Source organism: Drosophila elegans, unplaced genomic scaffold, assembly GCF_018152505.1.
Source record: "Drosophila elegans isolate 14027-0461.03 unplaced genomic scaffold, ASM1815250v1 contig_814, whole genome shotgun sequence".
NCBI classification, from domain to species: domain Eukaryota; kingdom Metazoa; phylum Arthropoda; class Insecta; order Diptera; family Drosophilidae; genus Drosophila; species Drosophila elegans.
This window is the reverse complement of record NW_024546167.1, coordinates 11,886,392-11,907,143: the sequence shown is the minus strand read 5'-3', so window position 1 is coordinate 11,907,143 and position 20,752 is coordinate 11,886,392. Positions and strand designations below refer to the sequence as shown.

Below are 20,752 nucleotides of genomic sequence, written 5' to 3'. Positions count from 1 at the left end.
CCGAGGAACCCTAAGTCCGAGGAATATCAAGTACTGTATGTAACAGTTTGTTTTTATATACTTCTGAAAATTTAACTAATAACTGAGCAAGGTCCAATAATAGGCATGGTATATAAAGGAGGAAATAATGCAACACCTTTTAGAAGTTACTATATTTAAGAGGGATAATGATGCGTCTGACTACCGGTAAATTTTTGGTGATCGCTGTATTTCTGATTGTACACTCCAAAGCAGCTATTATTTAAACTAAATATACATATATTGAAATTATAAATAAATTTTGAATAAATTTCAAATATAAAGCAGCCAAATGAACTTAGTTAAATTAAGCTGAGGGCATGTTTTTGATTTTTGATTTTGGATTTGGCAAATTTCTCAAATTTAAATTTGAAAATCATCGGAGAAAAGTGTGACCAGTGCTTAATTTCTTAGTGAAATAAGTTGGCAGCCCTGAACAGCTGATTGCTAGAATGTCGATATTTATCAGATATCGATAAGCATTTCTGGGTTGCCATGGCACCAACCATTACGGGTAGTTTATATACACATTTTATTCACTGAAAAAGAGAAGGAGGATTTAAATAAAAATAAGGCACTAAAAGATGGGATATTTACCTGTGCTTAGATGGGGAAACGAAGTAAAATCACCTGGCTATTGAGAGCGGCGTCTGGCATTTGGCACACCTAGCAACCCTGGTCGCGACGTATACCTTTTATGTGTAAAAAAGTGAAGAATTCGCTTGGTGGGCGGACGAAACGTCCGAATTTACCGAAGAATCTCAATATCCAATAATAGAAAAACAGCATTTACTCGTGCACAAACTGAAAATCCGTGGAAAACCCAAAGTGACAGTGATTTTCCTTTACTATACGATCCCAAAAACCACATTAAAAGCAACTTCCGCAGACGTCAGCAAGTGCCATATAAAAGAAATATATGAAATAAACAAATAACAGGGACAATTCTATAAACAAAACCAAAAAGGAAGTAAACATTAGAGCGCAAGGAAATAGGAGCGGCAGCGAGTGCCGTTGTCATGCATTTTGTCACACAGCAGCGGGCACAACAGCAGCACCACCAGCAGCAGCACAAATCCACCTCCTCGTCGAGTTCCTCGCTGGCCTCAAGCTCCTCGTGCTCCGGATCTGGATCGGGATCAGGATCGGGATCGGGATCGGGATCGGGATCGGGATCAGGATTCCGCTTTGTGACCCTGCGCAAGTCCGCAAGCCAGGGTGCTCTGCCCAAGTCCTTGGCCACCGCCCACAGCCTCTTCCATCGCCATTCGTCCTCGCACGGCAAGCACAAACGCACCGCCAGCTTAAATGTGACGCCCATGTGAGTTGCCACGCCCCCAAAGGCCCACTATCCAATATACATACATACATACTAATCCAAAATCGAAAGTTTTATCGCTTTACGTAGAAAGAAATAAGGTTTAAAGTGGGCGTTTCGAAATTGTACTTGTAAATTCTTATTGTCCGTCACAGTAAACTCTATGTAAAAAGAATAGATTGTTAGCCACATTTGAGAAGATCTGGAAACTTCAAAATTGGTTTACTCGTAGTATTTGTGTACAAATTTGTTACATAACACTATATCTAATCTTATGAAATCTGTAAATAATTTGGTTGATTAATTTTAAAAAAATATCACAAATTCCCTTTATGAACTATTTTAATTCTGAAAACTGAATTCAAAAACATTAAAGTTTAAAGTCCTTGGAAAACAGATCATATGAGCTACTGAGTATCAAGACTAAATGTTATAGCTAAAAAAGTTCAAGCTGCCCTTTAAAATTTCAAACGCATTTTGATCTTATTTCTTTCTGTGTAAAAGTAACCTAAGAGCTAACCGTGTTTATTTCTGGTGTAGGTTTGCCCGCTGGCTTGCATGCTTAACCCGTTGCTAGTCATATTGCATGTCGTTTAAAAGCCCCTCTTTGTTCCTTTCAGTTTCGGCTTATCTACCCGTTAACCCCCTTCCTAATTTGTCCAAATCTGCCCACTTGTGTCACCAAAGTGATAATACGGGTTGCCCCAACCTAATTGCCCAACACCTCTTACTTCTTGGATTTTGATAGCATTTTCCGATTATTGCGCAACAGTTGCCTTTGGAAAATTGACAGGAACAGGGCGGTTCGTCGTTGTAAGGCGCTTTAGCATATCGATTTTGTGGCTGTTGAAACTAACGAACAAAAGCAGTAAACAAACAATATTTTTATTGACTTCAGTAAGTCTGCGAAAGTGTCTGGGCTATCATCGTGCTGTTGTGGTTATCAGTTAATTTAGTGAATGAACTCGAAATATAGAAAATATGGGTATTTAAATTAATAGATAACAAGTAAACCATCAACATTTTTATTTAAATGGCAAATGGAAGGTTTTAGCTATTGAATAGTTTATCGAATTGAAGCGAAAATAAATAATAAATACAAAAATAAGTTAAGAGTAGATAAAGAGTGAGTACTGCGAATTAAATAACTTTTTTTAGTTACTTTCCATCTAACTAAAAAAAGCAATAAATAACCAAATTCATTCACAACTTTATATTTTGTTAGTTACCTTACATCTAAATAAAAAAGGCAATAAATAAACAAATTCATTCACAACTTTGTATTTACTAGCACTTGCAGTAAAATTTAAGTTGTTAAACCAAGCATTAAGTTAGTTTTGAGTCAATGGTACTATTTGCCCTAAATAGACGTTACATTCAACACTTACATTAAAGCAATAATTAAGAAATTTTACAACTCGAGCAAACGTTTTATCGTCTCACCCACCTACTGAATTTCTATATACCCAGCAAAATATACGATTTGTGTTTTGTGCACTCAAGCGTTTTCCACGTAAGCCAAAAAATATAAAAGTAAACATTTTCGATTAGCCTTGGCTGGTATTTGTAATTGGAACCACTTTAGGTCTGCATTTGCATAGGAGAAGAGATTGTGACTTGCATTTAGGTGGCTTTTGGGTAGTTATTATGGTCTGTAAACAAACCCGTTAAAAAAGCGGCTAGCGTATGCAGTGGTCTCCTATATCTCGGTTAGATTTTCCAACCCCAAGCAAAAACAAAACCAGGGGGATACCGATTCTCTCGTCGGCTGCTCTTGAGTGCAAATCGGAACGTCGAGCTGGGATGACGTGCCCGGCACGAGCTCCCATTTCTCAATTCTCAATTCTCGTTTCTCGTTTCTATATTCCTATATCTCGCCATCGCGTGCCTTAAACAAACCAACAAACAAATGACAATCAACAAAGGGAACAAAACTGCGACACTGAACATGGAATATTAATTAAAGAATTAACAGCAAAACGGTGGACTGTGTGTGGTTGGATAGTTCATAAATTAATGACATTTCGCCAAGCAGTGCTAAAAATACGAATCATTTGTGCTGTGTTTACGTTTACGTTTGCGTTTGCGTTTCGTCATCAGTTTTTCGCGCTGACCGTTTCTGGTCTATGCCACTTTTGGCCACTTTTTCGGCTGTTTTTCAGCGATGACATAGATTTTGGTTGAACAATACAAAAGCAGCAAACCAATGCCGAAGGAGGAAATAAAGAAGCCGCCGAGGAAAACATTGAATGTGGAACCAAAGAAAGCCAAGCGAAAGAAAATGTAATACATGTTCACTCTTCACTATTGATTTTTCTCCGAGTTTAAGTGGCTTAGAGGTTTCTACGTTGGCAATAGAACAATTACGAACTCTGGGTAAAGTGGCTTCTTGGGCAGGTAATGCGCTAGTTAGTTTTATGGCCAGTGGCCTTTCATGTCGGAAATGCATTCGAAGTCCGGCTTCCATGACTAATGGAGCACTTTGTGACCCTCCCAAAGGCCAAAGTTCAAGAGGGCACCCGCCCCCTACGACGGAGATCTATATATTATTCAGGCTGTGCAATTTCATTCGTAATGATAACTTGCAGTCCGTACGTGTAATTGATACACAGTATATCAGTAATTGCGTAGAATTCATAAAGATATTTCCCATTGATAAAGTTCATTCAATATTGCAGGCATGCAGTAAAGTTTCACTAAGTTTAATTCACTCACTTTTTAAAACAAAGGAAAGTGGGTAATAATTTGCATACAAAAGTTTTAGTCACACATTTTTAAAAACATCTCATGATTTATACTTAACTCACAAATTCTTGGAAATGATCTTAGTAAATTGAAGAATTTATGTTTTTTTGTTGCTTTAACTATAAACAACTTATTTTCACTTTGCCAGCAAGAGAGAACTGACGTATACACCCTCCAAAAACATGCCTAAGACATATATTATCTTTCTTAATTAACGAAAATTACGTTTGTTGAAACTATAAATAGCATTGAATCACGAGTAATTTATCTCTGATGTTTCCCACTTTCGCAGATATCTTTCTCAGTTCGCAAGTACAACGTCAATTAAGGGGATATGTGTTGAATTTATCCGCAGATATTATCATTGTTGCAAATTGTTAGGGGCTACAGAATTATACGAGTTGGTATCTTAAACAGAAATTCTGTAATATAAATAAATATATTCATTCTTAAAAGCTAGAATCCATTTGTTAGATTAAGTACTTTGTTATTCTTAACTAAGATTGACGAAGCAACTGAATATATTATAAATTCTATATACAAATTATAAGCCATTACATTATCTCTGATCTTTCACACATTTAAGCTGACGCTTAGTAATTATAAATACGTAGCCATTTAATGAGGGCAAATCGTCGTTTTCACTCCACTCAGTTTTGTTTACTCGATTCGCAGAGTGCTTCGAATGCCTTTCATCTCGGCAAGTATGTACATATATTTTTAATGAACTTGAAATGAACTGAGTGATAAGAATGTTTGAGTTCATTTTCACAGTGTCTTGGGGGTCGATCTCTATTTAAACGGTACGTGAGAGGAGCGGAAACGTGTGTTTATTTTTATTTAGACTTCTGTAAATAGTGGAAATATTTCCGAGTACTCAGACACAAAGATTTTTTTTTCCTTGATGTACAACTTTTTGATAATGCTTATTATCTTTATGGCGATTATTAAAGAACAGTCGTATTACAACTTATTCCAAAGTACGCGGGAACCTAAAAAGCTTAAAAAATCATTAAAGCTGATTGTGTCATGGCTTAATTAGCGTATAACATTTAAAAAGTTCCGAGTGCACTCGTTCTTTAATAAACAGCTGTTTATGATGTTTGCAAAAATGCATATGTTAAACTGTTTTCAGACCCAACTCAGATTAGGGCACTGGGTTAAATCGTTTTAGACTTTGTTGTGTGCACAAATACACGCGAATAGTGCTTTTCCCTGACCATTAAACGCTTTATCAAAGCTCAATGCTGGGATTATCTTATCGTTGTTATCAGTGCCAAACAGTGTGGCTGCTGTTATTCGAATAAACGAATATATATATATATATTTAAAATAATAACAATTGTGTGGCACAACACGCACACGCCCACACGACCGGGTAGAAGAGTAGTGCACAATAGAATTGATTACAATCGTTTAATGGCAATTGGTACACCATTCCGTCGCAGCTCACTGAGGCGAGAGCACGTCTAATTGAAAATAATACCCTGTACTATATATATACGCGTCCGAAATGTTGCGGCGATCGTTGCGAAAAAGTCGGAAACACCGGGTCGTCTGGTAGGGAAAGATCTCAGCTCTCAGCTCTTAACAGGGCCTCGGAAACTATCCGATCTAATTTTGTGTGGGTGATTGTGCGCTTTCATCGGGGCAAACAATTAAAGGAAATTAATTTTGAGCGAAATTACTTAAACCTCACCGATCAGTTAAGGCGGCAATGTCTTCTTAACAAGCCAATTGAAAGTTGTCGATAGGACTTCCCATTGACCATCAGGGGCTCCCTTATCGAAGGCGGTGATTAATTGCTGTCGCGGAAACAATAATTGTTCTTTGTCAATTGCTTGGATTAGCCGTTGGACTCCTGAAAATGGTTTATTATGGCCACCATATAAAAACACTTTGATATAACATCAAGTTCCTTGGAAACCGTTTATAAAATTGCAAAGTAACTGTGATAGTTCTTATTGAATGAGCACATTTCTTTTAATTTCAGGGTGAAATAAACGTTAGAGAAGTTATAAAATTTTAGTTTTTAATTTATCTTAATCTATTCGAACTCTTCCACTATTCCTTCCTAAATTTATGCACCAATGAAAGTGAAATTTTAAACGTTTCAACCTATTTAGCTTAATAAAGAAAATGAAACCTTTATCAACATAAAATAATGAATTATATGGTCGGTTATAAAGTGTGTGCAATTGAAGTGGAGCCACCTGTTGTGGATTCTTTATCTGATTTACTTGGAACTAATTTCTTTAATGAATTGCAATCTAGTTGCTATGATTTATTAACATTTCAAGTAGACTAATATATCTGGTAAATAGATCATTGGTTTTTATTATGTGATGGTTCTAGATCGGCTTTCTTTGGATACAACCTTTGTTATCCTTACCTTATCCAATAGCAATAAAACTCGGGGTAATATCTTTCAATGAAACCATTGATCTAAGTCGATGATCGCAAATAGTTTCGAATTTCACCTCAATTGTTGTGGGAAAAAGTTAAATAGTTTAAGCCTGTCTAGTTAAGTGAAGTGAAGAACTTAATAGAAGCATATCCCGAATTCCCTTTCCGTTGTTTTTAATGACCCCAAGTATTTTGTTGGATAATTAAGGTTTATTTAGTTGCTCCTGTTGTTCCGCCGTCTTGGGCATGTGTTTTCATTTGGCATTTGTTCTTTTGATTTGTTTATATATGCATTTTATTGTAGGATTAAAGATAGTGATATATACAACCCAACAACATCAAGTGTAACCATAACCGCTACGACTGCCGAAAGTTCGCGCAGTAGTAGGCCCCCTGCCAATGCCAACATGATACCCGAGACCACCCAGCCCGAACAGCTCCAGTCACAGTCACAGATACAGACACAATCCCAGCTCCAGTCACAGCTCCAGTCACAGCTTCAGTCACAGTCACAATCGCCGTCACAGTGCCAGCAGACGGAGGATAATCCAGAGAATCCCCAGCAGCAATCGCAGCCGGAGGAGGAGGAGGAGCAGGCGGAGCCGGTAGCTGGTAGCAATGGTGGCGACAGGTAGGTGGGATCAGTGCTCCGGAAACTCTCCAGCAAGGCCTTGGTCCAATTCCGTAAGAGAATTCATTATTCCTTCCAAATTTGCATGCCTAGTTCAAGAGTTTTTCCATTTAATCGAATTAGCTGTAGTCGGGGCTATCCAGTTGACTCGAATATTAATATTTTTCGAACTTACCATTGCAGGCGCGATTCGATCACCGAGGAGATCACGATCACTAGCACCACAAACAGTAGTTTGAGCAACAAACTCTTGACTATACAGGAAGCTGCCGGCAGTCTTGAGCAGAGCAGCATCTCCATATCGACGTCCTCCAAACAGAACGCTTCCACAACAGTTGGCGGCGTTTCGCCACCAGCCGGAGCTCCAGGTGCCAATGAGTCCACCGGCAGCAACCTTAGTTTAAACCAGGCCGCCACTTCCACTAGTCCTGGCTGCAGCAATCCAGTTGCGCCAGGGGCCACGCCCAGCATAAATATTGTGTCCGGCGAGACCAGTCGGGATCAGTCGGGAACACAGCAGTCGCAGAGCGTCGACTCCAACGGATATACTGCTCCTGGCAGCTGCGGCACGGAAAGTCCCGCCAGCCGAAAGAACTCCACCGGCTCCAAGGGCAAGGCCAGCCAGGCGAAGCTATCCACATCCAGCAGCGGACGCGATGAGGTGAGTTGAGGAGGGCCAGTGGACTAAATTAAACGGCCATTTAATGGGTGACTCATAAAATATCAACTATTATCGTTTACTTAAAAAAAAAAAGATTAATCAGATACTTATCACTATACATTTACAACAAACGTTTGAGTGATGTGTCATAAATAGACCTTTAGGTGATGCGGTGATTCGATGTCTCATTTAAAAATCACAATTCAATTATAAGAGTCGTATTATTTATAGAGCATATCGTTTTAGGTTTGGCGATATAGACAACAATGTTTTTTGAGTAACGACATATATTTGTGACCTGTGAGCATGATAATTTGAAAGAAAGTTTAGCCAATGACATTAGTTATCAAATCAATGAATTCCTTAGACCTATTACGATATATTTTAAGGGATTGTGCTTTAAATTTACATATTCCTGATGGAATGTATAAATTCAAATAATCACGTCACTATATATGTATGTAGGTAATTAAATTGCTTTTCGCCATAAACCTCACTTTTATGGGTACAAAAATTAAGTGCCTCAGACAGTTCAATCCAAGAAAGGAGTGACTTCTGTGCCTTGAAATAAATATTTATAATTTTAAAATTGATAAGACATTGAAAGCGTTCTTTCAATACAATTTTAGGGGTAAGCCAATTTAAATATAGTTTTTCAAGTGGCCAGACAGTAAAAGAGTGTTTTTTTAAATTTAAATGTTAAATGTTCAAATTGATAACCTGAAAAGAACCCTAGATTGTATGTTTTTACGGTGAACTAATTGCTAACGTTGATCACTGCTCGTAAAATGCAAAGTTTCGAAGATGGTTTCTTCGCCGAAACATTTCCAAGTTCAAACGAATAAATTTCCAACCCGATTTCATGGCTGTCTGATTAGGAAGGGCTTGTCAAAAAAAACACAACTATTTCCGATTACATTTGAATTCTGTGGAAAAGCTTGGGCAAGCTTTTAAAAAACTCACAGTCTGTTGATTCTAACCATTAGCCGCAACACACACCCCGAAAGAGGTGTGAAATTGCCGCAGCTAAGTGTTCAAATCAAATTAAATACACTCGAAGGGGGCGATCAATCGATCAGGCGATTGACAGATTGAAAGCTGAGTAGATAGATAGGTGGCTGGCCGACAGATAGACATGGGCCATTGGGATTAATGGTCGCATATTGGCCACATCTAACGGCCCGATCTAATCTCTCTGGCTGATAAGGAGCATATATAGTTACCCTCTCACCCTTCGTGGGGCACCTGATTAGAGTCACCCTTCGCTGCAAAAGCTCGTGGCATAAATTTATTCGGTCCCAAGCTTTTTCTGGTCATCCAACAGTGATAACGTTTCGTGTGTGGTGCGAAGTGGAGCTCCTCCATTGACGTTCGCCCGGCTGGCAATGGCACATTAGATTTCGATGAGCGACAAACCGTCTCACCAATTGCGAATACCAAAAAATAGAAAAAAAAAAAAATACAAACTAATATCGAACATTGCAGCGAACTTTGTGTAAATAATTGGTGGTCGTAAACGAACGACAAGCGGGTGGTGTGATAAGAAGTAAAACCAAACACCTGGTCGCAGAGACGTTCCTACAAAGAGGCGTGAATCACCCGAAAAAAAGAGAGTTAACAAACACATTGCTGGTACGGAACAGGTGGCCAAAAAAGTCATAGGCAAAACGATATCGAACTACTGCTGCTGCTGCTGGCACCACCAGCCCCGAATTCAGAGCTAAAATGTTTGTTCACGCCACCGCCGCAGACTGCTATAAATGGAAATCCTCATGGTGTTTGATCAACTCTCCCTCTCGCTTGTCTCCCAGCAGGACATCTCGCACCACCGGCTGAGCGATCTCACCCCGCACGAGCTGAGTCTGCTGCGCGTCGACCGGGAGCAACAGGTGACCAGCAGCAGCTCCACATCCAACGAGAAGCCGGCCAAGCCGTCGCGGCTCTCGGAGCGGGCCAAGAAGAAGTCCTGGTACAACGTCATCTATCCCAACTACAAGTCGCGGGCCGAGGACTTCAAGAAGCTCTTCAAGGACGTGCCCAACGATGAGCGCCTGATTGTGGGTGAGTCTCTTGGGGCGAGCAAATATGACTGCGCACTTGTCACATGAAGATTCAGTCCGATAAAGTTAACCATATTAGTGAGTTACTTAATGGGTAAACTTTGCATAAGCGTAAAAATTTTATAAATATATATAGTTTGTTTGTTTCTGACAAATCTTAAAAACCTGTCACGTAGGAAAATAACTTTAGTTCACTGCACAATTCAGGCAATAATAAGCAATAACATTTTCTCAAATATTAATAACAACTAAATTTGGATCTATATAATGTACGACTTGGTGATGAAAGAAGGTTCATAAATAAAGTAAACATAAAAAATGTAAAGAACAATTAGATAATTTTTAGAATCAGACCCGAAGTAATTCAAACTATATTCCTTCTTTAAGTTGAATCTGTAAATCCAGTAGTTGACACATTCCATCAGATAAATGAACTATGAAGTGCGATCATTAATTAATGCCGACTGATGCGATAAACCCTAATTGAAGCAATTTACTCAAGTGATTATCTTCATCCGCAGACTACTCGTGTGCCCTGCAACGCGACATTCTGGTCCAGGGCCGTCTGTATGTGTCACAGAACTACGTCTGCTTCCATGCGAACATCTTCAGCTGGGAGACCTACGTGAGCATCAAGTGGAAGGATGTGACGGCCATAGCCAAGGAGAAGACAGCCCTCGTGATACCCAATGCCATTTCGATAAGCAGCGGCAAGGACAAGTACTTCTTTGCCACGTTCACCTCGCGCGACAAGAGCTTCTTGATGCTCTTTCGCGTCTGGCAGAACACGCTGATGAACAAGCAGTTCTCGCCGCAGGAGATTTGGAAGCATGTGCACACCTGCTACGGTGAGGAGCTGGGCCTGACCACCGACGACGAGGACTACATCGATCCCACGCTGGACAACGACAACGAGACGGACTTTGACTTCCAGACGGCCATCGATGAGGATAGCCAGTCGCAGCGCCAGTCGCAGCAGTCCAACCAGTCCAACCAGTCCACCCAGTCGAATCCCCAGCTGCCCCAGAGCGGCAACAGCAGCGCCAGCAGCGGCGGCGGAATCCGAGCCTCTGCTCCACGCAAGTCCAAGACGAAATACTTCTTCAACTCCTCCAAATCCTCGGCCAACGCTTCGGCCAGCGGATCGGATAACAACAAGACCCGTGAGAGCTCGCGCAAGCTGAACAAGAAGATGAAGCAGAATGCCAAGGAGCTGATCCTCAGCTCCGTGAAGCCCACGGAACTTTCGGTGAGCGTCACCATGGGCGCTCCCAATGCCAGCAGCAGCAGCACTGCCGGCTCCACCACGGCTTCCTCCTCCACCATAGCCAACCTCACGGGCTCTGGCTCCGGATCGGGATCGCTATCCGGTTCGAATACGGCCGCAGCTAGTGGTAGTGGCAGTGAAAAGAAGATCGCTGAGAAGAGGATCAGCACGGCTTCGAACTCGGCTGCCATTGCAGCAGCGGCACCCTCTGCATCCATGGCCACTGCCACCTCATCCGGGGCTCCAGCCACGGAATCCAAGCTGGAGACCAAACGCAAATTGGGAAAACTTCATCGCCAACGTGAGGATGGCAAAAATGCCGTCGAGAGTGTGCCCACAGATGTTTCTGACTCCTCTGATTCCGAAGAAAACAATTTACCGTAAGTAATACTGATTTAAAAACAGAATTTTTGAATTTATAGAGCAGAAAAAGCTAGACATTTATTATAGGGAAAAGCCTTACAAAAATTTGTTAGCCCTTATTTGTTTTTTATTTTTAAGAAATTTAACAACTGACTTTTTTGAAGGCATAAAATATGGAGAAATAAATAAACAGAACGTATAAAAAAATCAATTTACGTAGAAAGGGCTAGCCATGGTAATATTTATAGAAGTGTCCATTTTACGGTGCTATGAATTTTCCATTAATTATGATAATATATCATCAGAAAATCTTTAAAACTATTTCCATTCCATCTCCTCTTCAGATTTGTGCCCACTACAGAGTGCACCTCGACGCATGAGGGTCGCCAGATCGTCCACACCATTCTGCCCATCAATGTGGACACCTTATTCAATATGCTGTTCAGCAAGTCGAAATTCATAACTGACTTCCATGCGATGCGCAAGTCGACGGATCTGGTATTGGGCGAATGGACCAGGAACGAGGAGGGTCTCCTAGGGCGCACCGTCAACGTAACCGTTCAATTGGCCGCCTCTGTGGGACCCAAGACATCAAAGGTGAGTGTGCAGCGGTCCTCCAAATAGAAATAGAAACGAACGAATAAACTTATTGTCAAATGCATATATTGATTGCCCCTTTAGGTAACCGAGTATCAGGTGCAGCGGGAGTGCAGCAAGCCGGGCGAACTGTATTCCATAGACGTAAATAGCATTAATGCAGGCATTCCATATGCGGACAGTTTCAGTGTGCTCATACACTTCTGCCTGGCCAGGTGAGTCATCAATCATGGAGCGCACTGGTGTCACTTTGTGATCTTTCCTTTTGAACTTTTCTAATTTGTCGGTTTGCATTGGCTTTCCAGAACTGTCGATGATCACACCATGCTGTCGATTCACACCCAGATCAAGTACAAGAAGTCGATCTGGGGCGTGGTCAAGGGCTTCATCGAGAAGAATACGTGGGCAGGAGTGGAGGACTTCTTTGGCGCCCAATTGCATGCCCTCCAGAGCGAGACCTGCATTCCACCGGCCAAGGGAAAGGGACGCAGACCGAGGAGAGGTAAGCATCGCAACCCAGGCCACTGTAACCAATTAACTACAATGCAACAACCACAACAACAAGAACAACAAATACAGCAACAAAGCAAAGCAATTTCTCTCTAATCTTGTAATGGAATTAATACTAAATCAGAGTTCGAAATTCGATAACTGTCAATGCCAATTGCCATTGCTTCTCCTAACCACAATCAAAAACGCACGCATGTCCACAACTAAACATCAAACAACATGTAAAAAAAACCAAAAAACGAAAAGCATCAACCAGCTACAACCAACATACATCTCAGGCATGAATCAGCAATCCGTCACCGCCACCGCCACCCCCATATCGACATCCACCGCAATGGGTGCCATCCAGCACACAGCAACCACTACGGACAATGACAGCATCCAAGAGTCAGCCAAGCGCCATCTTCAGCAGAACGAGCACCATCAGCACCAGCACCTGCACATGCACCATCATCATCACCATCACCACGGTAGCCAGCATCATCACCAGCATCACCACGATCCCAGGCACTCGCTATCCCATCACCATCATCATCCGCATCAGCATCAGCATCCGCATCCTCATTGGCATCAGCGTAAGGCTATACTTCCGTCGAGCAGAGGTACAGCTTGAGAACAGAAGTTTCTATTTAGCCCAGCAATTGGCACAGGGGAATTTGGCTAATTAAAATTCCAAGGGGCAATGTTTTATGTTTTTTGTCATAAAAATTGTGAACTCAAAATATTGCTTATATTTATAAACATTTTTTTGGGCTCATCAATCTGAGCTTTTTACTTGACTAGAAGTTTTAAATGTTTCAGCTTATTAGTAAAAGATATTATCTAACAAGCAAATGCAGATAAGACAAAATTGTCTCTTGTGAGAAAAGAGTCTCAATTGAAGCGGAAATCTAATTTTTGGCATCTAAATATTTTGAAAGTTAAGCTTTTAAAGGAATTATATCTTTTACCTTGGCCCTTATATTTTTATAAGAAAAGGCTTTAGTAAAAAACAATGTTTCCTTAAAGATATTTTAACTGAAAGAACGTTTTTGTGGGGGGTTTTGCTATATGAGTTGAATTTAATAGTTATCAATTGCCAAAGATTTATTACCTATAGTTGATATGACCAAGTTGGCGATCATAAATGACTTTACGAATTTAACCTATTTTTTTGGAATGCTTCCCTTTGTTAATCTAATTTTTTCCATTTGTAATGATTACTTTTAACTGCTTTATCAATCTACGATAAGAATTCGTCATGTTTTTGAACTGTGGAATCATAAATTTGACCAGTTGCTTTCATGTGTTTGATAATTGATTCGAAAAGCTTCATCTTCTACGTATACTTAATAGTGAATTTTTTATAAATAAATACAATGGCGATCAATAAATTATTCGCCCGAATTTTTTATCCTGGAAAACTTTCATCTTTCAATAAATGTTTATCTACTGGTAATGCTAACTTTTTTTCGCTTTGCCAAGCCTTGAACGTTTTTTCTAACCTTAAAGCCTCTTGTGACAATTGCTAGCGCATCATGAACATAACCCACATGCTTTTTTATTGCAGTTTGAGTTCTTTATTAGTTATCGACATATTTGGTTGTACTCTTAATGTTGTGATTATGTTGCCAGCACCGATTCTTGCTTATGTTTATTTTGATTTTTGAGTTCGAACAGTTTGATTTCTAACCGTGTCATTTGCCATTCCTCTCGACGCTCGTCCCCGTTTCTCCGCAGGTACCGCCTCCCAAATCCGCCCCCTGGAGGAGCCAGTTGGCCCGCTCCCGACCGGAGATCCCCTGGAGGCCCAGATGCTGGCCACGGGTGTCGTCGCTGGTGCGGCAGTCGGCGCCTCCGCCGGTCATCCGCTGCTGCTCGAGGGCGGCAAGAAGCAGCAGCAGCAGCAGCAGCTCCACCACCACCATCAGCACCACCTGCAGCCGCACAAGCACCACAAACAGCAGCAGCAGTTGCACCTGGGCGGTGGCGACGACCAAACACTGGCGACGGGACAGGGGCCACAGGGTCACAGATTCAGACACAAGGGCTTGTGGTTGTTGGTTATACTGTTGCTATGCTTGATGCTGGCTCTAAATGTGATATTATTACTTAAGCTCTGGAAGCTGGAGGAACGGATTGACGTGGATCTCAACCGGCGGGCCCGCCTGCCCAGTTTGGCGGCCTTGAGGTGAGTTCTATATAATCTAAAGCAATATATTTTTGTTAATATTTTAATGAACCCCCCCCCATTCAACCCATTTCAGTGAGCTACCGAGCACGAATCAGGAATGGCTCCAAATGCTGCGCGACCAGGAAATGGCGCACGAGAACGAGCTGCACAAGTGGAAACAGGTGCTCCAAACTGCCATCGAACTGCTGAAAAAGGTGAGCATTGTCTGCGAAAAGATCTACAACGATGGCCAGCTGCGTCAGAGCATTGAGTCGATGTCGATGGCGGTGCACACAGAATTCTAAGCATCTCATTAGACGGTGAATAACAGCAGCGAACAGCGGCATCGGCAAAACAACAAGCGACAATTAATTGTAAATCTTTAACACTCACAACCACACACATGTATACACGCAGTGCGTTTCATGATTGCAAGGCAGCTGTAGAGAAGTAAGGATAAAGCCGAAAATTGAATGAATTTGCTAGTTAATATTGAATTAAATTATATTTTCACATGACGTACTTAGTCAGCAGCAATTTTATGATTTTTATGTTGCCTAACAAGATCATATAATAATCGAGTTTGAATGTATACCTTTGCATTTGATGGTCAGGTTTCTTATTGAAATGTAAGAGTGGCGAGTTTTCGAAATAGGATTTAACGACCTGAACGTTTTGAAACGCACTGCACTTGCGGGCATTTGTTACTGATCTCTTAGTTAGCAATACACAAAACCCAAAATTGTTGCATGATTTTTTCCTCTGTGGGAGAAAAGTTTTCTCTGGCACCGACTGAAGAGATAAATGTTGAAAACTCGTATAGTCAAATCCAAGCTTTAACCATTGATTTCCGACATCTATCTCAACCAGAGTTAACATTTCTTTAGAGATAAGTTTTGTATTCCGTAGAACAAACTCAAAGCCAGCACATTTGTTTAAATGCTTTTATGAACTCTAAACGAAATTGTATTGAAAATCCTTTTGGCCTATATGATAAATATATTGGAATATTGAGACCAATTCCTAAGGCACCACACAAACTCACAACCTTTTTTATTTTTGTAAGTAATTTTTTATTTTTTGTAAACGTGGAAAGTACTCATTCACTTTCAGCTAACACTTTTTATGTTTGACTAATATGTATTTTAGTTGCTTCCCTGTAGAACGCTTTTCATGTGGACAATATAAGTTTGCCTTTAACCCGTTTTACTCAAATACTTTTTGTTTTTCAGACTGAAAGAACTTTGGCTGAAATCATTGTACGTTAGCAGTAAAATAGTTTAAACAACATGTTGTGCAAGTAAAATTAATCCAATCCAATTGTCTTCGACAAGCTAGCAAAACACCCAAAGCAATGTCTTGGGCCAAGAGCAAAGTCACCAAAAAAATCTGAAATTGAATTTAAAATTCAACTAAAATTTAGTCACAAACACCCAACACACATAAGTGAAATTGAGGACACAAGCCAATCTGTCATTTATACATTTAACATATTTATGATTATGTCTTAACCGTAAGAAAAGCGCAGTGTAATTTAAAATATAAGTAGCTGCATTTTAGTTAGATTAGAGCAATTGTTTTTGTTTTTGTTTTTACCACGGCATTTACATAAGTGTAGCACCTCTTTGCTTGGCTTTGCTTTAGACAAATGTATCAACAAATTCCTCAAGTATTTCATATCTCACAACATACCAAAAACCGAAACAAATCAAGCGAAAGCGCCCTGAATTTTTGTTTTAGAAAATTCATTTATATATGTGTCGAGCAAGCGCAAAACTGGCATTCTGCAGAGAACATGGTTAATAATAAACTATAATATAGTTGCCAATCTTTGGCTAGGGGAAATTTGATAAAAAACGATTATACAAAATATTTATTGTGTACAATATTTTTGTAAAACCAATCGAAACAATTGTGAGCAATGTTTTCGTTCGTTTTGTATAACGCCTCCTAACTCTTTACCCAAACCAATTTTTTGCCCGTTTACAGACGATACCGATACCAATACAAAATTAAAAACGAAAACTTCAAACTATTCAATTGAAAGCGAAAGGCAAGAATAAAACCAATAATTGCATACTCTATACACACTATATATATGTACCATATGTATGGCCAAGTATTGTTAGTCAGTAGTAGTTGCATTTTAAATTAACAGAGCAAAGATAAACAAAGTAAAAGCTAAAGGAAAAACAAGAACTTGTGCGAATTAAATGGAAACAGAAATTAATACAGAATACTTAAGAGAATACATTTAGTTTTATGCTATGAAAATTTAAACGTTGGCTAAACCCACACTCAAAACAAAATCTTGTCAAACTATTTTGGGCCTTCGCAAAATTGGCTTAAAATTTGTGTCACAAGTTAGGCTTAATAAACAGAACATACAAGAATAAGAAACCAAATGTTAAGCCGCAGTAATAAAAATTCTAATTTATTATAAAAACAAATAAATAAAAATAAAAAAAAAATAATTATTTGACTAAGATCATTTTTAAATCCAAAGCAACACACTCTGGAGCCATTATCTTTATATTTATTTTAAATTTAGTTTGCATTAATGTTATTTTATTCATCTGTATACATTAGATATAACCACAGATGTACAATTTTGATCGCGTTCATGTGATATTTAGTGCGGTCCATCACATGAGAGATCACTGTGTTAAATCTTTTGATTACTAAGCGGAAATTTAAGTATTGGCAATGGAACCAGAACTACGTTCCATATGCATAGTTGCCGAAGATCTTTTGTTTTTAGACTCGCCAGCGATTAGTGTGCGATTCTGTTGCCTTTCTGGAGGTATCTAGCTTGGAGCTTTGCATTTGTAGACGGGTCTTCTTCTCCGAAGTCTTCGACGCTTTCATCTTTGGTGTTTTGGTCCGCGGCGGCTCGACGTTCGGGACAAATTCTTCCTTCCTTGGAGAAAGTGGCATGCGTTTGATCCGAGAGGAGTTCGGTTTGGCCAGCTTCTGTTTGCCGGAAAGTGTTTGTTGGGCCGCCATCTTCCTCCGTCGACTGCTGAGTACCAGCTTCGTCTTGCTCGACTTGCGGTCACTCAATTCGGGCTGGGTCCTGACACGTCCCTTGGCAATCTTCTCGACTAGTCTTTTGATCACTTCCTTCTCCGACGGCGGCTGAACCAGCAAGGAAGTCGGCTTTTTGGTCAGATGGGCAGCTGTGATTGCGTTTGCCGGTCGAGGAGACTCGCATTCGCGCGTATATATCTTGATGGACTTGGATTTGATGGGTGGCTTATTGACTTCAGCGACTGAACGGTCTTCTTTGATTCTGCGCGTCATTGTATTTGCAGCCTTGACAGCTTCCTTCTCTTCTAATTCACGGCGCAGCCTAATATGACGCTCCACCATCATGTCGTAGATGGAGACTATAGACGTGTTCAGCGTGGAGGACATCATGTTTAAAATAGTAGTAAAGATTGCAAAATGTGAAATACTTTTTAAAATATTTTTGAGATAAATGTGTAATGGAAATGTGTGTGGCTAAACGGGAAGCGTTTGCTATACTGTTTGATGTGGGTTATGGTTGGAAATGATTTCTCGTTGAACATTTGATCGGCAAAATAGGTAAGGGTACTTTGTTTTATATGCTATTGGTTTTCTATTCTATGTTGCTGGAGAAATATATATATACTTTAAATATTTTAAACTGAAACTTATTGAATTTTCCTGGATTTTCAGGACTATGAAAAGCCGTTTTTACATGATTTTTGACATCAATGTTTTTATGTGCATACTTTTAGGCATGTGTTGTTAAAACCATAGTTGACCAACCGACATCGCTTCATAGGTAAATAACATTTCTATCATACAGTATTTTCTTTAAGAGTACGGATGAATTTATTTAACCTTTTTTTTTTTTGCTGAGTTTAATGATTAGACACTTTTTTCCAGCAAGGTCGCGGAGACCTTCAACAGACGTAGTCTAACAGGAAATCGGCTATAAAGGACTTTGACCCAATTTCGATTACTCTCTTATATTTCCAAACTCGATAAAGTTCAAAAGCCTAGAAGAAATTCACATGACGCCGAATGACTAAGATCACCGACTTTGTGTCGCTTCTTTTGTTGCATTACAGCTCTCCCCTAGGCTATATAAACAAATGGCAACCTGACTGACTGATAAGAGTTCAAGTTCATTAAACCGCATAAAAATCAGGAACAATTTTTTAAATACGGAATGCGTTTTAACTGTAAGAGAATAGGTACACTCATAAGTAAGTACTTTTGGTAAATTATTTTAAATCATTATTTTTCATTCGCTAGGCTTAACTTTAAGATGTTCTTTGTTCCTTAAATTTAGGTCATTTTACTTTATTATGAGTTCTCTGGGAGTATCTACTGATTCTCCAATCTTATTTCATATTGGTTCTTAATAATCTTAAATATTCCTTAATTAAGCTGACTTGATAAATAAATGTGCACCAAAGCATGTACGTATGAGAAGTTTAAGGAAATAAGCTCTTTAAAAATTTCCTATTGTAATGCACACAGCTGTAAGCCAAATTTTTCACTGAGAAACTAAATTAATAAAACTTTTGGCAAAAATAAGAAAAAATCAAAAATTGGAATAGCAACCAGCAATTTGCTTAATAAAATTTGTCTAGAAACTCAATATTTGTTGTACGCTCACACAGACTGAAAAAGAAAAAGCGGGGACAGCACGCACTTACGCACTCCAAAAAGAGCAAAAATGTGAAAAAAGAAAGAAATTATGAATCTTATCAGTAGGAGAACAAAGAATAAAAACAAAGTACAGTAAAAACCGAAACTCGGCAGAGAACAAAAACAAAAAGAAAGCTGTCAGAAACCGAGAGCAACAACAAACTGCTGTGTTATTTTTCAAGGTTAAGAGCAAGTGCGTGTGCGTGAATTTGTATTAGTGTATATGTGTCTCGCACATTTTGCACATTGTGCGTACAAATAAAAAACCAACAACAACGCGACCACCAACACAGCAACAGGAAAAAAATATTTTTTATAGAGAGTCAAGAGATACGCAGCAAAAACAAAAAAAAAGAGCGACAACTGCAACAACAAAACCGGCAACTTGGCGACTTTTATTCGGTTTAAGTTTATGGCAGCTAATAAACTTAATAATTTTCCAACGAACTGAAAAATCATCATTATTTAGACCTTATATTCAATTGTGCGTTATTTTCCATCTGATTTGGTCAACGACACAGCAGCTTCTTATAGTATTTTATTATTTTATTACCGTACCAAGTTCTAATTGTAATCCCTTTTTCTCTCTGTCTCTCATTCTGCTTTCTCACCCACATATGCATATACATTCACGCATGTATCCGCGCATTGCACACATTCACACACTGTACGTATACGCATTTAAATTGCGTATACGTAGCGGTTACCCTCAGCGAGTTTAATGACTGATAAGATTCGAAAGCTGAAGAAACAGAATCAAAAAGGAAATTATAACGTGAACGGGATTACTCTTAAGGCTTTAATTAGTTTAAAGCCCATTTGTTTTTCAATGTTTTTTGGTTAATTTTAAATTTAAAAAAACATTGTCTGTTAAATAAAGTTTATATGGTTAAAATTTCACGTTTGAGCCCACCATATTTTTTTTATCAAACTAACAACAACCAGAATTAAAATTCTACATTACGCACTAACAAATTAGTCAAACGATTTGGCTTTGCGCTACACATAAAATTGCCAAAAAGCCGTTCGCTACTCTAAAAACGTCTTCAAACTTGTTAAATGACTTCTCGGTTGCCAATCAAGACCTTAAATTTATATTTCCAAGTCGAAATTCGAGACCAGCAACTCGCCAACTTTTTTTTAGATTTATTAACAAGTGTTATCAGAGCGGCTGTGGCTGATAACATGGCCTTAACACTAATTGTTGAGAGAAACAGGTGAAATGATCTTGCTGTAAGCCAATAACATTTGTAATTCAATGTTAGCGAAGATAACTTAACATTCATGTAATATAAAGAGAGAGAGAGAGAGCAAAAAGAAGCTGCGGAGAGAGCACAC

General features: G+C 39.4%; 2 protein-coding genes across 11 annotated transcripts; one reads left to right on the top strand and one right to left on the bottom strand.

The window, feature by feature from the left end:
• The first annotated feature begins 516 nt into the window (after positions 1-516).
• LOC108138767 (protein Aster-A) lies at positions 517-17,202 on the top strand. 10 transcript variants are annotated; one of them, XM_017261194.2, is made up of 12 exons: positions 517-1,339; positions 6,792-7,118; positions 7,302-7,779; positions 9,591-9,840; positions 10,361-11,486; positions 11,814-12,066; positions 12,151-12,281; positions 12,372-12,568; positions 12,855-13,178; positions 14,296-14,746; positions 14,823-14,943; positions 15,961-17,202. In XM_017261194.2, the coding sequence occupies exons 1-12, from the start codon at positions 1,038-1,040 to the stop codon at positions 15,994-15,996; spliced, it is 3,996 nt and encodes a 1,331-aa protein (XP_017116683.1). In that variant the 5' UTR covers positions 517-1,037; the 3' UTR covers positions 15,997-17,202. The 10 variants fall into 10 exon arrangements, with proteins under 10 accessions (XP_017116683.1, XP_017116680.1, XP_017116682.1 ...); XM_017261191.2 differs by having other exon boundaries at positions 9,594-9,840; positions 14,823-17,202; XM_017261193.2 differs by having other exon boundaries at positions 12,855-13,151; positions 14,823-17,202.
• Positions 17,203-17,240: 38 nt separating this feature from the next.
• LOC108138769 lies at positions 17,241-18,147 on the bottom strand. The gene has a single exon (XM_017261206.2). The coding sequence runs from the start codon at positions 18,143-18,145 to the stop codon at positions 17,486-17,488; it is 660 nt and encodes a 219-aa protein (XP_017116695.2). The 5' UTR covers positions 18,146-18,147; the 3' UTR covers positions 17,241-17,485.
• Positions 18,148-20,752: the final 2,605 nt, after the last annotated feature.

Bases quoted from the DNA above. Each gene is read 5' to 3' on its own strand.
- LOC108138769 (XM_017261206.2), bottom strand. From the start codon at position 18,145: ATGTCCTCCACGCTGAACACGTCTATAGTCTCCATCTACGACATGATG.
- LOC108138767 (XM_017261189.2), top strand. From the start codon at position 1,038: ATGCATTTTGTCACACAGCAGCGGGCACAACAGCAGCACCACCAGCAG. The intron at 12,569-12,854 runs GTAAGCATCGCA...CATACATCTCAG, and splicing joins GGGACGCAGACCGAGGAGAG to GCATGAATCAGCAATCCGTC. The intron at 14,747-14,822 runs GTGAGTTCTATA...AACCCATTTCAG, and splicing joins CCCAGTTTGGCGGCCTTGAG to TGAGCTACCGAGCACGAATC.